Here is a 17,938-nt window from a genome sequence, read left to right on the forward strand (position 1 = left end):
GGGGCTTGGTAATTTTAGGGGTTGGTATGTTGATTTTGTGATGGGAGAAGGTTTGCAGATTGTTAACATTTTGATTTTGAGGGGGAGGACAAACTTGCGGGTTGACATTTTGATGAGGAAGGAAGGTTTGGGGGTTAGTACCTTGAGGAAGAGGTGGCACTTGGTAAGAGACAGAGTCATGATGGGGATTTGGGGCGGTTAGGTCGATGATTGGGGGATTTTAAGCGGGGTTAGAGGGTGGGTTCTGAACTTGTTCCGCGCTTAGAGGAGGAATGTGAAGTGGAAGTCTTCCATCTCTTTGAGGGTTGAAAGCGAAAATTAGATTAGGCAAATCTTGCCTTCTTTGCATTTCGACCCTCATTTCGACAATATGTTGCATTAACTGCATAATTAATTCACTTTGATCAACGACGGCAGACTGAGCCGCGACAACATCAGTCAGGCCAATCTCGTCATTATTATCACCCATAGTAGCCTTTCCTTTTTGTGAATTTTGATCGGGGAAGGAATATTTGGGGGCCTTAGATCTTGTGAAATAATGATGACCAACCAGCATATCAACACAGATCAATTCTAAGTACCTTACAAAGAAAAATAACTCAAAAGATAAATGTGTTAGCTTATTTAGATGATAAATAATACAAAATATCACACGTATGACCACAAACACATAAAAGTTGCTCCACTTGAAGATAAACTAGCCCACGTTTATAGAAATGATGACTAAATAGACATGTATTTGTCTACTTGATTTGGGATTAGTGAATCAGAAATGTCGACTTGAGTCAAGGCTAAGTCGATTGTATCTTTCATTGTCGTACTTCTAATTTTTGATTGAGATGTAACTCTAATTTCTTTGCAAGAGTTGGAAAAGAAAAAATTTCTCAAAATGGGGATCGAGCCTTGAAAGGCTGCCTACGTATCTCACGAAGGAGAATTCTGGTCCTACATAGTTCGACCATCGGCTTTGACTTAAGAAGAAGAATCGACCTTTTTATGAGATTTTTAAAGTGAAGTTCGAATTTTGTTGGGAAACTAAAGACTCAAAGAGTATTTGGACGGACTTTCAGTAGTGACTTGATATGTATGCTTAGAGGTTCTAGTAAATTTCAAAAGAGTAAGCTAGAACATCTTCAAATAAAGCAACATATTCACACAAGCAGTTATAACACATAAACAAATATTGCGCGTTCTAAACAAATATGTGACCCTTTTGTGCCAAGGGTAGGCCTAGTGATTTGAAAAATGTATAATGTCATTTGAAACATTCCATTGCCCCCGAAACCCAAATTTATACAAGCTTTGCGAATAAACTGAATAGGGATACATAATAGGGGAAATGGGATACAAAATAATCAGTCCCACGCAACGGTGCAATCCTAAACTATGCTTCTAAAGAAAATCCATCGTTCTTGATTTTTGTCATCTCCGGATGTCCACACTTTTGTTTGCATTGATAACTAGATCCTTCTTTGACTCAAACAAACTCTTAAACTCCCAACCCTAAGAGACAACGTTTTGCCAAATGGCGTATACATCCTTCAAATTTAAACACATAACCATGATTGTCTTTTATTGACCAATGAGCCAAATAAACACAAGGTGGGCTTCTAATGGGCCCAACACGCCTTTTGTGTTGGGTCAACTTAGTTCAAAATGCGCTAAATTTGGGATTTGGTTTCGCTATATGCTAGTTGACTAAGAGTGACTTTTGAAAGATCAGGAACCCAAAGCGGACAGCTTAGGCTGGAACTCACGACAACCATTGGACGCCTGATGTACCAATAAATTACCGATCATTCCGGAAAAGGGTCAAGTATAAAAAGTTTGGCTGCGATTATGCAGAAATCGTCGTTAATATACTATACATACAAGTTGGAAAATGACATGAATGCAATGATAGTTTATAACAATTTAACAAGTAAAGCATATAAACAATTCAACAATTAATAGCAGTTAGTCAAATAGTCAAATCTTATGGTTAGAACTTAATTAAGTCCCAGCAGAGTCGTCATTTCTGTTATGCCGTAATTTTACTATCTTTAGAAAAATTACATTTTGAAATGTTCTAAGTATAAAACAATTTGAGAAAAATACTTATAAAAGAGTCGCCACTTAATTTTTTTTAAAGAAATTAAGAAAACTTATAATTTTCAAAGATTTAAACAGATAGAAAATCATTTGAAAATACCAAAAAGGGTTCATGATTCAATTTACGCTTTGAGAAGCGTTTAAGCATTCGAAGTTCCCGCTAACATGCGGTTGACCTACGACTTGACTTAAATATATTTTGACTATTTTTAGAAAAATAAGCGATTTAACATAAAAATAATAATTTACAATATTTGATTAACTTTGAGAAGATAGTTAAATAAATTATACATTTTATTTTATTTTTATTTTTTACAGAAAGGGATCCAAAATGAAACATTTGACTTGAAATACAAGTGATTTGAATTTTAATAAAACTAGATTGATTAAAATTTATTTAATTCATTTTGGAAATAATAATTTAAACCAATTTGGTCAATTAAAGCATGAAAGCTATTTTAAATAAATAAAAACTTTAGATTAAAGATTATAAAAAAAAACAAGAGTTGGTAAAAAGGGATTTCTTTTATTAAAATAAACTAACATAAAGAATAATTCATATTTTGGGGATTTAATTAAGTTAATTAACAATTTTAAAGTTAGAGTTAAAATAAAACAAAAATAATTGCAATCAAACGATAAAGAGAGGGAGAGAAGAATTTGGGCCTATTGCAGCCCAGAAAAATTGGGCCAGCTGCATTATTTGGGCATTCTCCAGCCCACTTTCGCTTCTGAAAATTGTGTATACGACAAGTGTAAACTTTGCATACGAGTCGTATTTTGACCCATTTTTCTTGTATATCGGACTGTATACCGAGTGTATACAATCCTCCTTGACGCCTCCAACCTGTATTTCAAATTTATGCTTGGTATTTCCTCATTCGACAGGTATATCATTGTATACTTAGTGTATACAAACTGTTTACAACTTTTCGGGACTGCATTTCAGCCTGTTCCGCTACTTTGGATGACTTGATATAGGAGAAATATTGAATTTCAACACAACTCAAGAGGTAAGGACGGGAGATAGGAGTTTATGTTAGAACTCGGACAGATTTCATGGCAAGAAAAAGAAAGACAAAATTAAGTTAGCGAAAGGAAAACCAACCTTAAATAATAACAGACAGAAACATTTAACACGTTACTAGACTTAAACACAAACTAAAATAAAAGAATCCCACACAAATAGCATATCAAGACTAAGGCCACATATTACGAAATAAAGGACTAATTTTGACATGAAGCTACTACTTTGGGGGAATAAAAAATAGGCGAGATGATAATAGAATACAAGCAATTGAGGCATCAATATCAATTCTAAACACTTCCAATGAAAACAAAATTATCCTCTTATTTGCTTCTTTTTGCAAACCAATTATATTAATTAATGATTAACAAGCTTAAAGGGAGAGCTAGCTACGACTAAGCATGAGCCTCTGGAGGACAAGGAAAATAATCCATTATAACAAAATTAGAGCTAAACAAGATTTAAATCTTTAGCCATTGAAACAAAGAGACTATTACACTAGCATATTAAACGCGAAAATCAAAAGGGAACCAAATCTCTTAATCGAAAAGTTCTATGCTTAAATATACTAACTCAAACCAAAACGACCAATTACTTGACATCAACAATAAGCCAAGACTAGCTAGGACGATTTGATAAAAATAATGGCTTAAACAAGATCAATAACACAACAATATATTTCATCAGCGAGAATAGTAACACTTAGCCATATTGAAATGTTAAAACCATAACTTTGTATCTTCATTAAAGAAATCAGAAAATAAACAGCGGCAACATGATCACAAAAATTGAAAATTTTGAAACAACAATAACACAAGATGATGAAGAACATAGCAAAGGGACAGGGATATTACCTTTGTCGGGGCAGTGAGATAAGGACAATGAGCTTGACCATGAATCTTTTAAACCATACTCGAGAAAGAAGAGAATCAATACAAAAATTAGGTCTCGATTTAAAAATAAATTTCCATTTTTTTTGGAATGTAAAATCTTTTGTTTCCACTTCTCTCTTCCTCTCTTTTTCCCACCCCAATACTAAAGAAAAATGGAGGTTTATATAGAGGGAATTTGGGGTCGATTTAGGGGGAAAACGGTCAAAATTTTAAATTTGAAATTCAAATTCCAGTGCTCTTTTCGAAGCAACAATGAAGGGATGAAAATTTCTGAAAAAGGGGATGGGAGGCCACTGCTGCAGGTGTTGACATTTATTGGTTTTCTAGGTTTCATCCGAAGAAGAAGAAGAAGAAGCGAAGTGGGGTCGAATACTGTTGTTTGTACGCTGGGTTATTGGAATTGGTTGTGGGTTGGGTCTGTTTTGGATTTGGAATGTTGATTGTATAATGTATTGTTGTGAGGAATTGTTGGAATGGGCTTGGGTTTGAGAGTTGGGTCGGTTGGTAATGGGCCGAAAAAGAATTGGGTTGTATTGGTGGGTTGTAATGTTGGTTGGAAATTGGAGGCAACAATGGGTTGACGTAAATCGGTGTTGGGTTGGAATGACCCAAAATTAAAATAAGATGAATTAATATAATTAATTAATAAGCTTCTTAATCTTAACGACATAAAATAATTAATTGAATTATAAAATAATTAATTTAGCTACAAACTAATTAACTCGAAATTATAACTATAATTTAAGTCAAACTAAACTAATAAAATATTTAACTAAAAAAATGTAAAATCTTTTTGAGATGATTTTCAAATATTCATAAATACATACAAAATTATATAAAATATATAAGTTTAAAAATTGTAAAAATGATGGAATTACTTAGAATGACTTGAAAAATATTTTGAATTTTATAAAGTCAATTATTTCAAATCGTTGGAAATTTAAGAAGCTCGATGATTAATATACAATGTGGAGGTCCAAAATTGGGTGTTAACAAGCATATGTTCGTAATGAAAGACACCACCGGGTGGCATGGAAATCATTATGCTATCCTTATAAAGAAAGGGTAACACAATTCAGGAATTTTAGAAATGTATGCAAAACCTTCAATGTGAGAGAGCTCATTATTGAGATATTTTATGGAAGCAAAATATTTTAAAAAGTCACACCCTGTAGTAGCAACTTGGAAGTCTGGGCAATCACTTTTCTGAAAAGCTTTGTGCAACATTAGAACAGAAGTAGAGGAGCATATATTATGGATATCGGGGGAAGGTAACATATCCTTTTGGTATGACAATTGTGCAAAATAGGGAGCTTTTATTGATGGAGGGTGACATAAACTATACTGATGTATTGTTGAAAGAAGTGACGACAAATGGTGTGTGGAATGACACTTAAGAGAGATGGGCATACCAACAAAGGTGGAAGAAATTTTGAACCAACAACAGATATATTTAACACATGGGGTCAAGACAAAGCAATTTGGATAACAAGTATAGGTTCCTTCACAGTTGCCTATGCTTGGGATCAACTATGGATAAAAAGGAAGATTTCTAATATAGATTCCAAAATTTGGCATAAAATGGCTCCCTTCCGTAAGTCATTTATAATATAGAGAGCACCACATCACGAGTTTTCCATCGATATCAAGACTGGCAGATTTTGTAGAAATCTAGAGGCAAAGTGTCACTGTTGCACACCACCAGTTTTGAAACTAGAATCTAATGAACATCTCTTTTGTTCTGGGAATTTTGCCAAAGACATATGGAGTAAATTTGCAGGTCTATTTGGAGTTCAAATAAGAGGACTAAATCTTATACAAATGTTGATCAAATAGTGGACACATAAAATGTGGAATAGTATCATCCTTTATGATAAAGATCATACCTATCCTTGTGATGTGAGAACTGTGGAGATCCAATTGTGTGACAAGATATGGTTCAGAGAAGTTGTCAATATATAAGTCCAAAAGAGAAATAACGCATGATCTGATTGGCCTCACAGAACAAAAGTTTGGAAAAATCAAATTGCAAGACTCATGGGAATTTTTACACGCCGTTATTGACAAGCCTATGGTACACACAACAACAAAAATAGTTAAATGGTACAAGCCACCAGATCATTCTTACAAAATCAACATAGATGAAAGCTATAGAGAAGGGATGTGTGGGCGGAGTCATCAGAAACGCTGAGAGTAAGATTCTATTCGCCTTCTTGATATATCTTGGGGGGGGGGTGGACAAATAATTAGACATTATGTTGAGCACTTTAATATGGCCTGGATCTAGGGGGAGTGGAGGGCTTGCAAAATGAAATAACGGAGGTTGCCTCTATGCTACTGGTAACAAGTATGACAGGGTAAACAAGCACACCATGGAATATGCAGACAAAGGTAAAAGCGATAAAAAAAAGAGATCAAAAGAAGATGAATAACAATACAACATTGTTATAAAGAGGAAAATAGAGTGGCAGGCAAGCTAGCATCGATTAGTCATAATCATCAAAAGTGCATAGTCTACACAAGCTTTGAGAGTCTACCAAGATTAGTGAGAGGCTTGCTTCAGCTGGATAACATGGAAATGACATCAATAAGAATCAGAAACTTACAGGATAAGGAAATAGTCTTTGACCCCCCCCCCCCTAAAGAGCAAGAGTTCATGACTTTTTTTTAACTTTTTCCACTACTTCACATTTGTGATTGCAAATTTCGATAGGGACTGGCATGTCAGCCCTCAAAATAGATTGGGAATGCTTTCCTACTACTATGTAACCTTTTTCAAGTTCTAATACAAAGGTGACTTTAAATTGATTTTTAAAAAAGATACACAAATTTCTTAAAATTAGGATTATTTAATTATCTTTACATTTAAACATCAAAATGCATGTTGGGTGTTTGAGTTGGGTGTTAGATGTTACCACCCTTAGTCTACTTAGAGTGATCTCATTCGAGGATGAATGTTCCCAAGGGAGAGATATTGTAACACCGCGCTATTAGAAAGAGTTAAATTTAGAATAAAACTAATTTGGAAAGAGCCAAATTGAGAATTTTGCAAGTTATGCTTAAGTTGTGAGTTTTGGGTCAACTTCAAACGACCATAACTTTCAGCACAAGATGAGTTAGGTGTCCCTTAAGATATCAAATGAAAGGTCTTGGAATCTTCTTTCCAACGTCATGGAGTTTGCTAAATTTTAAGTTCAGATGAGGAAAATATGCCCGTTTGAAGTCAGCCTGTCCAGTTAAGAAAAGTTACCCGAAATTACAATGTAGTCAATTCAATAGTAGCCAGAGCAAAAGATTGATATATAATGAGAGTTACCATCTTGTGCCAACATCTCCATACTAAATAGATTTGGAAATTCTGCCGTAAGTGGTTGAAGAGCGGTTTGGGTGCACCCAAACCGTTCTTCTCGGGTAATGTATAGCTTAATTTAAGCTACCACCAAACAAAAAAGGAATAAGTTTCTAATTTCTGAAATCATCTTAGAGGGGTATTTTGGTCTTTTCCTTACCTCTTCAGCTTAAAATATTTTTAGTAATAATTTAGGGGTCTAAACTCATTTGGGTCAGTTTTCATAATCCTAAATACGCTTAGGGTTTTAGAAGAGAGTTCAAGAAGAGAAAGAGGAAAGGTTCCAAGCGTTCGTCAAGATTCGTGAGATTTGTCGAGGAATTACACCAAATCGAGATATGTAAGTTTTCATAGTGATAGGTTTGTTCACCCACACGCTAATAATGAATTCTTTTTTTTTGAATTTCATCCACAAGATTGAGTATATGTAAGGTCTTAATGAATCCTTGATGAGTTTCTTGAAGTTTGTGATTTATTCTTTAAGTATGAGGTTTCGTTGAGTTCTTGCGATGAGGCTCTTGAGTTTGAATATTGTTCTTGAGTGATTTAGAGAGGATTTTGTTGTAATTATGTTGGGTCTAAGAATCCAAAAGAGTTTGAGGGAAATCATTCGATTCTAGAAGAGTTAGACACGAAATTGAAGCAAGAAACTCGTCAGAAATCTGGGCAGGGGGTGGGGCGCCGCACCACTCAGTGCGCCCCAAACCATCTTCTGTAGTTTAGGGGCTGGCTCCTCGCGCCACTCAGTGCGCCAGGGTCACCTGCCCCTGTCATATTTCTGTCGTTTGACCCGTCTGAGTTCTTTTAAGGTGTACCTTTACTCCTTTCCGATTCTAACTACTCTAAACTACATCTAAACATCGAGAAATCCTTCGTAACATGAATCATAATCCTTGAATTCATAATTCAAATTCAAGGTAGAGTTAAGAGTAGAGTCTTGAGAGTTCTTCCTAGTTATTTTGATGAGTCTTTTATAATCTTTTAAAACTTGTTTTAAGACTTGGGTACTTGAGTTTGAGAATTATGAGAGTTGAGTTTCATTTTTTAAAATGAATATATGGGAACTAAGTATTCCCAAGAGTAATTTTTTTCACATTTTAAAAGAGAGGAAACATCGATTTCCAAATGAGTTCATGAGGAGTTTTGAGTACTATCTCTTTTAAGAGTCTTTTGAGTAGTAATCTCAAAATTTGAGGATGAAGAAACGTTTTTAAACATATGAGCTGAGTATATTTTGGGAATAGTACTGAGCACCGATATAGGGACGAGTTCATACAACTCAAAGTCCTCATAAACCGTGTAGCTAACGTGGTTAGAAAGGGTCATACTTTTTAGATGATTCCTTGTTGATTTTTAAGCATAGCTTAGTGGATCCACTTAGTTGAGGATGTCTTATACTCTGGCAAGGTATATGACAGTTCTGGTAGCGTGGGCGAGATGTTGTATTATCACATAGCTCAAAGTGATGGTTGTCAGTTAGAAAATCTCCTGAGTAGAGTTATTTTGTATCTTTATATACAAACTGAGTTATGTTGTATTTTTAAATACATTGAGTTGTTAACTATCGTTTTAAGAGCTTTCTTTATAATGCATCTCTATTGTTGCTTTTATATTGAACTAAGTTGAGTATTTGTGAGTTTGAGTACCTTTGAGTTGAGATGAGGTAAGTATGTTTTCTTCAGTTCCAATTCAAGCTTTTATGTTATGTTCAGTATTCCCCTTACATGCTCGCGCATTCAATGTACTGATGCCATTTGGCCTGCATCGTTTCATGATGCAGATATAGGAGATCAAGGTCATCAACAGGTGCTTCGTTGATACCATAACAGTTCGAGTTAGCTTTGGTGAGCTTCCTTGCTTTCGGAAGATCCCTCATTTATTTCTGTCATGTTATCAGTTTTGTTAGGATGATCGGAGGTCTTGTCCCAACATCCCTCATAGTATTAGAGGCTTCATAGATAGACAATAGTAGTTTATGAGTTTTTTTCATTTTCAGTTGTTAATATTTTAGACTTGAGTTGCCTCATTTGGCCAGTGAATGTTTTATTTAAAATATTCTGAGTTTTGAGATTTTGAGTAAAGTTCTACTTTCGAGTTTATCTTTTATTGAGAAAGTCTTCGGCTGAGAGTTGAGTCAGGCCAAGGGTTTGCTTGGGGCCAACAATGGTTTTCGAGTGCCGACCACATCCAGGGTGTAGGTTCGGGGCGTGACAGTGAACTAGAAAGTTTTAATAAAGGAGAAACTAACCTAGATGATTATTACATTTCTTATAAGAATCAACTAGGGTTTTATGCACTCCTATAAAAGGATAATTGGCTCAATGAGAAAGGTGACTTTTGCATTCATAATACGTGATTCCTAGCAAGAGCATGCAATGACGTAGAGAGAGCAGAACTGCAAAAGAAAGAAGAACTAGAGTTGAGTCTTCTTTTTGAAGTTAGTAGATTGTCAATTCAACTTAGAGTCATTGTTTAGTGATAATTATACTAATTTTGAAAGTAAGTTTGTGAGAATTGTAATAAGAAGTGAGTTTGACTTCTTAGAAAGTAGAGACAACATTTATAGTTAATCGGTTGAATTGAGGTACTGGAGTTAGTCCCTTAGATTATAGAGTTGTAATCTAAAATTGTTCTTTGAAGTTTTAGTGAGAAATTGTTGAAATTCAATCAGTTGTAGGTCCTGATTTTTCTTCCCTTGAGTAAGGAGGCTTTCCACGTTAAATTTCCTTATTGTTTCTGTTATATAGTCTTCTACTAGTATTACAAGAACCAGGTTCTTGTATTTGTTAGGTGGTTCAGGTTTCTTCACTAAAGACTCATGCAATAAATTGTGGAAACAATATTATTTATTAGTCTATGTTACAATCAAATCTAAAATTGAGAAGAGAGAAGGTATCGCAATAGAGAGGCAAAAAGACTAGTTTGTGTGAATACGATTGAAAGTAATAGTAAAATTTAGAAAATAATGTTGGTAAAATGTACTATTACATAATTACGAGTAAAATAGTAATTTTAATACAATCTTATTGGATTATCGATTAACCATTAACCACAATTATAAAATCAATAATCCAATTGATAACCCATAACTTGATATGATAAATCAATAATATATTTTTTTTCAATTTAATGGATTAAATCAATTTTTACACGCCCCAAACTTCATCCGCGGTTGAAAGGGAAAATACAATTCTTTTTACGTAAAATAGGAGAGAAATAATTTTCACTTATATATAAATATATGACATTAGTCACATAGATTAATAATTATTTCTAAAAATAAAATAATACTAACGAGTTTTCGTGCAACTAATTGCAGTGTAAAGCATAGAGTCGGAAAGTGGGTGGAGAAATAGAAGTTCATGGGCGGACATCTCAATGAAGATAGTACAGTAATAAAACTCACCTCTCTACTAAGCTCACACATTTTCCATTTGCTATAAATTCCTCCTTCCCATTTTTCTCTCTCTCATATCTCTCCGATTTCTTCTTCGTTTGCCTCGGTTTCTCCGATCAGAGCTCATGGAGTCCGCCGCCGTTCTCCGCTCCTTCCACCGTAATCTTCTCTTCCTATCTTTGTTTTCTAGATATACATTTTCAGGCTCTAATTGAATTGTTTTGTATTTTAATCTGTGTACTTCTGTAATAGTCGTTATCATGAAGGATATCGAGATTATGTTCTTAGATTAGATTCCTCATTGGCAAGAAATGATAGCGATCTGCTTTACTTTCTTATTTTCATCTCAGATCCGACATTGGTGTAAATGCATAAATATGAGATTGCACGCGTATGAATTTTAGTTATTTATATTGAAGTGAGCTTTTAAAGCTTGCGGATATCTCTCTGTTTTCTTCTCTGCGACTGCTAGTATTAGTTTTTGTGGCTAAAAATATGTGTTAGCTTAGTCGAGACTCTAAAAGGAACTTCAAACTAGTGGTTCTGGATTGATGAAGCTGTAAGGTCTTTTCGTACAATTTACTTTCAGTTCTGCTGATTATAGGGACTTGTGTAAAATTGAGTCAGAAAAACATGAGGTAGAATCCTAATTAATGAGTATAAACTGATGTTGATTAACGAATCTCCTTCTGTTTGAACGAAAAGAAGGTCCAATATAATTTTAGAGACCAGAAGAATGATTCATTTGGATAAACTAAGAATCAATCTTTTGGCATTCACTGCATCCAGTTTTTCAATTATCTTACTGGTGCCAACCTGTTTTCTTGCATAAATAATTGCTAATAGTTCTTCTCTAGCTATCTGTTTCATGTGGGATATCTTCCAATGACTCTAATCAATCTTTCTGTTATCCTACTTTATTGTTTCTGATAGATTCAGTTGGTACCACTTCCCATGTGAGGTCAGTAATTGAAATGCCTGGCGTTATTCCAACAAATAGCATTGCCTTCTCCAAGCCTACTAAGTTGTCCCTAAAGGGCTCCTCAAATGGCGCAAGGCTCATGTCTTCTCCTAACAAGCACGGTAGATTGACACTGTCATGTGCAAAGACATCTGAAACAACTGTGACAGCGAAATCTGGTGGTGAGTTGCTTTGTTGTTGCACCAGGTGTAAATCAGTAGTTAGGGGCTAATCTTTTCTCATTTCCATTTGGCTATTATATTGAATGTACATCTCATTTCTTGGTTTATTTGATGTGCTAGTACTTTTTGATATCTACCATACCGTTGTGCTTGCAATCACCCTATAATTCATTCTCAGCAGCATGCATATCTTCTATTGGAATCTAAAGCTTATCATTTTGGCATTTATCTGATTAAGAGTGGAAAGTAGTCTTCTGTCACATCTAACTTTTTTAATCTGAATGGGCATTTCTTGCAGATAGCAATCAAAAAGTTCCAACAGAGAGTAGTCCACTGCCAACAGCAACATTTCCAAAGGGTTTTGAGGTTGGTTTACCTCTTTGGAAGTTAGAATGTTTTTACTGCCTTTTTTTTCTTTTTCCTTTTTTTATGGGTGCTGTAAGTACCTTGTGTTGATTATTTATCATCATATGCTTGATAAATTTTTGGCTTAATTGGTCCTTCTGTATTAAAGCATGAATTCTATGGATTTTCTTTTATCACCATTTTCAAGCAAATGCAAATTGAACTATGTTGAAACCAAGAAATCTTGCAACTTCGGCCAGTCTTTATCGGGTATAATTTTGAACTTGTGATTAGGTAATTAATTCTCATTTTCTGTATTGATTTAAAAATACTGCTCATGTTTGTGGCGAACCCATAGTCACAGTGTCATTTTACTTAATTCTGGCAACCTAGTCAAAATCATGTCTTCTAGTCTTCAGTAGGCAAATGTCGTAATGATGCTTTTTTAATACTGCTTTCCTTTCTTCGACAGATTTTTAGACTAGTACTTTGCTTGCTGTGACTTTAAACATGATTGTTTGTTTGTTCTACTGATTTTTACCAGGCTCTGATCATCGAGGTGTGTGATGATACAGAGGTAGCTGAGCTGAAACTTAAGGTAAGCATTTCTTTGTCTGCTGGTGCATCCTTTCATGTATAGTGCATAATCACTCGGCCTTTTTATTTGTTGGGGAGATTCTGAAATAGAATATGGAACTATACTATAGCGGGAATATAAGACTAAAAGTCTGAGGAAGTTGGATTTAACCAAAGGAGAAGGTTGAAGCATGTTTTATCTTCAAATCCTCTGAAATTCCAGAGCCACTGAGTATGCATTATAGCTCTACCACTGTCACATGACCTGAACTACCTATTAGCATGTGTTAAAATGATTTTATTAGTCACTAATCAAACCTCAGCTTGGTTGCAATTTACATAATTACTTATTTTACTAGTTAACCAGTACCAAAACTTATAGCCTAGTGGTAACGGTGGAGAGTACAACCAATAGGTGTGAGTTTGCTCTTTACAGTCTGTAGTTAGTACTAAGAAGTACAAATGTTTATCCCAACTGTTATTTTTTTTGGTGTAACATGGCAAATTGCAAATGATATAGAGGCCATGATAGATTTTTTGAGCTCATTACACAATATGTAATGGAGCTAACCCTTGTAAACTCCCCACATCACCTTCTGGTTGCTGGACCTTTAATACAAAACCTTTTTAACGATAAAAAAATATGAGTTTAAATAAAAGTTGTAAAAATGTATTATGATTGTTAAAACAAGTATGGAATATCTTGAGATGGTAAAATTTGCTATTTCAGAACTACCCATTTTGATCTGAAAAGTGTGATGGTATATTTGGTAATAATTGGGTAAATTCAAGCATTGATGCCATACAACTCAACATACCTAGTAGAATCCCACAAGTGGGGTTTGGGGAGGGGAGAGTGTACGCAGACCTTACCACTACCTTGTGGAGGTAGAGAGGCTGTTTCGAAACACCCTCGGTTCATGTGCAACAAATCCAAGTAAAAGAAGAAGAAAACAATGAAGCAATCATTGTAGCAACTAATAAGAAAAGCATTGCAGAGCCTACAAGAAAGGAACAATAGCAACAACAAAATAATGTGATAATCGAAACACAATAAATTACATATGTTGATAGATATCAAAAGCAAGAACTACTGGAATACGACTAGTACTACACACTCTAACAAGCCTAAACCTTCAAACAACAAGACAACTCTCCACTACCTACTAACCTTCTACCCAAAACGCGACCTCCATACTTCCTAGCATTGACACCATAGGAATCAGAATTTCATATATAGTATCGATACACAGTGGAAGAAAAGAAGGAATAAAGGTTCATATTGATGCCGGGAGTTTTGCAGGATTCAGCAATTCTGTGCCACCAAGCTTGTTCTTATATAATACTGCAATGAGAAAAAATATAATGTTGAAACATTTCTGCATGAAGAGTTGAAAGCTGCTCCTACAGTACTACTGTCATACTGGAACTGTAGCAATTATCGTCCACATAGGTTTGTAGTTGTCACCAAAAGCTGTGGAATGATTATGATAGTCAATTTTCAGATTTTCAGACAAACTCCATGTTGGTTTCGACATGACACATTGCCAGTGTAGATAATCACTTTTGTCGGTTTCTGTCGTAAATATTTATATATTCTTTTTTGTTGAAATATAATTCTAAAAGTTATTTCAGAAAAATTATCTTCTGATATGGTCTGAAAGAAAAGGTTTTATGATTTCTACTGATGTGTGATTGGATATTGTGGCATTTATCATAGGTTGGAGATTTTGAACTGCACCTGAAACGGAACATTGAAGCTCCAGTAGTGCCTGCGCCTGTTGTTTCCGCACCACCACCACCACCACCTAGTGCAAGCAAAACATCCATTTCATCAACAGCTGCTGCTCCTGCAGCATCCCCAGGGAAATCATCCTCAGGAAAGATCAGCCCATTCACAAATGTTGCTGCTGAAAAATCAGCAAAATTAGCAGCTCTAGAGTCTACTGGAGCTAGTGGTTATGTTCTTGTATCATGCCCCACGGTATGTATTACTTGACCTGTTAAACCCTTTTAGCATGTATCATGTACTATGTCAGCAACGGCTTCCACTTTTTTCCGACAGGTTGGTTCATTCCGAAGGGCCAGGACATTAAAGGGAAAGAAACAACCTCCTGCATGTAAAGAGGTAACCCATCATAAATCCAACCCTCTGGATTATGTTCTGAACTTTATTCTTTTCGAAGGCTTTCATATTATAGAGATAATCACCAACTTTTTTCTCCTAAAATTAGATTAGTTTCCTATTGTATCTTTTGACCTACTAGATGGTTGTACGTTTAGTTCTTCAAAAGAGTACATTTTGTTATGCTGGATAACTATCATGTCTAGATATTAGAAGGGATGAGCCAAGGACATCTAGCTTGTGTATACCTCGTGAGCATCATCATTTCTATGCTTAAAGATCTTAAGGATTGAGCTCCAGTGGTTTACTAGATCTTGGAACTCAGTAGTAGACCTTTGACATATGCTTTTGTCTTCAATCTGATGCTCACATACCAGGATTAAACCTGACAGAGGCTTTTTAGCTTAGCGCTTGAATCATGCATGTGTGGTTGTGTGCAGGGTGATATTATCAAGGAGGGACAGATTATTGGCTTTTTGGATCAGTTTGGGACAGAACTTCCTGTCAGGGTAAGCCTTTTTAAGGCAATTTTTTTGTTAAATTATCTGCTTTCAGGGTAATATTTGCTGACCTTTTTCTTTTACTTTCTTATTTTTTTATTTGTTGAGCAGTCAGATGCGGCTGGAGAAGTCTTGAAAATCCTCTTTAATGATGGCGGTATGGGTCTTTCAACATTTTTTCTTTCTCCACCTTATTTTACTCATCAAGTTGTCGCAACTGCAATTTCACGCTAAATTAACAATTACAGTGCATATGAGAAAACCACAAAATTTGCAGTGAAATACAATCACCTGGCATACTTGTAAATGTTGCGCTAATCTCCTAATATATAGGTGCTGCATTTGTATTTGCCTGAGATCTTAATTGATGCCTGAGTGAGTTTTACCCATTTTGCACATTATGATGATGCTTTTCAACCGAGCACACATGGTTGTTTGCCATTCACTCAGTATTATTGGCATATGCATTTGACGAATCTTTTGTCTTCCAAAACCATTTAACTTATTTGATGTGGGTCTCTGCATGTATTTTAAATTTTCTAATGGTATCTACTTGTGCTCTAATGTTTTTTTTTTTTTTTGAAAACCTTAACTCACTATTCACTCCATGGTGTTTTGCAGAAGCTGTTGGTTATGGTGATCCACTTATTGCTGTCTTGCCATCATTCCGTGGTATCAACTGAAATAGCTTACACCTCTAGTTTTTGAATTCTTGGAGAGTACTAATGCTGCTTTTCTTGTTCTTGTATTTTGGTCAACTCTGTCATCTTTGGACTCTCCTAATCCCATTTGGGATGCAAGTTTAGATTGGTAACTGTAAGCTTTTTATTACAGGTTAATTCGGCTTTAGAACAATAAAAGATTGTCCGATCCAAGTTGAGAACTCTTTATTATTTTTTCTGGCTTGTATGATTTTGTATATTTATGTAACGCTGATGGCGTTATCAATCGGGACCAGAAAAGGGTATTGATGGTGGAGTTTGCAATTACTGCCTATTTTTAGGCGTGGTTGATTGGAGCAACTCTACATATTTTGCCATGGAATTCAACATGTTATTTTGGTTATCACCATTCACCTTATTTTATTTTATTTTATTTAGGGGTCGTTTGGTAGAGGGCAAGTCACGGCCCAAGCCTATTCCTTGGGCGTGGCCGTCACTCGAGAATCGTTGCTGGCCCCCAAGCGAACCCTCATCCTGACTACAAGCGGAAGACTAACTCAAGCATACATAAACATCAAATTGAAAGAAACGTTTAAAAACAGGTTACTGAATCTCAAAACTTCGCTGAATATATTGAGTATGAAACATAAGTTTTAAATAATACATCTGAAACTGAAAGATTCTCCAAAACTGTCTATCTATGAAATCTCTACTGTATACAAAGATGAGTGTCGGGACAAGACCCGCGACTCCTCAAGAAAATTACTAGTAACAACTCATAAAAACTGGAGTCCTCAGAAGCAAGGAGGTCTTACTCATTAGCTGACGAAATGATCTCAACAGGCTCTTGCTGAGGATCTTAAGAACATGTATCTGCATCATTAAAAGATGCAGGTCGAATGACATCACTACATTGAATATACGAGTATGTAATATAGCTGAATAACAAATAATTGAACAAATAAGACTACAATAGATAAAACATAAATTCAACTGAATGTAAAGGATTAAGGGAATGAAAGCATTTAAAACTTAACAAAAATACTTGCTCATTTCTGAACTCAACATATTAACTGATATAATAAAAATACACTTTTAACTCTATTTGGGAAATTCTCTAACTGACAACCATCACTATGAGCTAAGTGATGATATAACATCTCGTCCACGCTGCCAGAACTGTCATATACCTTGTCGGAGTATAGACCACCTCAACTAAGTGGATCCACTAAGCTATGCTCGAAAGCAATAGGGAGTCATCTAAAAAGTATGATCTTTTACACATGTTGACATATATAATTTATGAGGATTTTGAGTTGTCTGAACTCATCCCTATATCGGTGCTCAATACTACTCCCAATGATATATATACTCATGTTCAAATGTATAAAACATATTCTTTCTCTACTTTGAGATAATTGCTCAAACTATCCTCATAAAAGAGGTAACTTCTCTGAAATATCTCTGAACTCATAAACTCGTTTAGAAATCAAAGTTTCTCCTTGCTCAAGAAAATACTCTCTTTCTTCATGGAAAAATGAAACACTTGGAAAATACTTATTTCCCTTATACTCTTTCTCAAACTCCTCTTTACTTCATCAAAAACTCTGTTTAAAACACAATCGCTGGCTTTAAAAGATTCTCAAAATAGGGTTCATGCTGAAATATTGACACGAACGAATCAACCAAAGGATCTCAATAACAATATAGAAAACTTTATACTCAGAACTCAACGATACTACTCATCTCAAGAATACTCAATTCATAGGGTTCATGCGAAAATATGAACATGAACGAATCAACTCAAGGACCTCAATAACAATATAGAAA

The 17,938-nt window shown here is 35.1% G+C and overlaps 1 protein-coding gene across 1 annotated transcript; it reads left to right on the plus strand.

Moving 5' to 3' along the window:
* Positions 1-10,653: 10,653 nt before the first annotated feature.
* Positions 10,654-16,485, plus strand: LOC102606445 (biotin carboxyl carrier protein of acetyl-CoA carboxylase). Its single transcript, XM_006353352.2, has 9 exons — positions 10,654-10,916; positions 11,691-11,900; positions 12,199-12,266; positions 12,790-12,843; positions 14,542-14,805; positions 14,887-14,949; positions 15,387-15,455; positions 15,558-15,603; positions 16,068-16,485. Exons 1-9 carry the CDS (start codon positions 10,883-10,885, stop codon positions 16,127-16,129), a joined length of 870 nt encoding a protein of 289 aa, XP_006353414.1. The 5' UTR covers positions 10,654-10,882; the 3' UTR covers positions 16,130-16,485.
* The last annotated feature ends 1,453 nt before the right edge of the window (positions 16,486-17,938 follow it).

This window comes from Solanum tuberosum, unplaced genomic scaffold (genome assembly GCF_000226075.1).
Source record: "Solanum tuberosum cultivar DM 1-3 516 R44 unplaced genomic scaffold, SolTub_3.0 scf00156, whole genome shotgun sequence".
Lineage (NCBI taxonomy): Eukaryota > Viridiplantae > Streptophyta > Magnoliopsida > Solanales > Solanaceae > Solanum > Solanum tuberosum.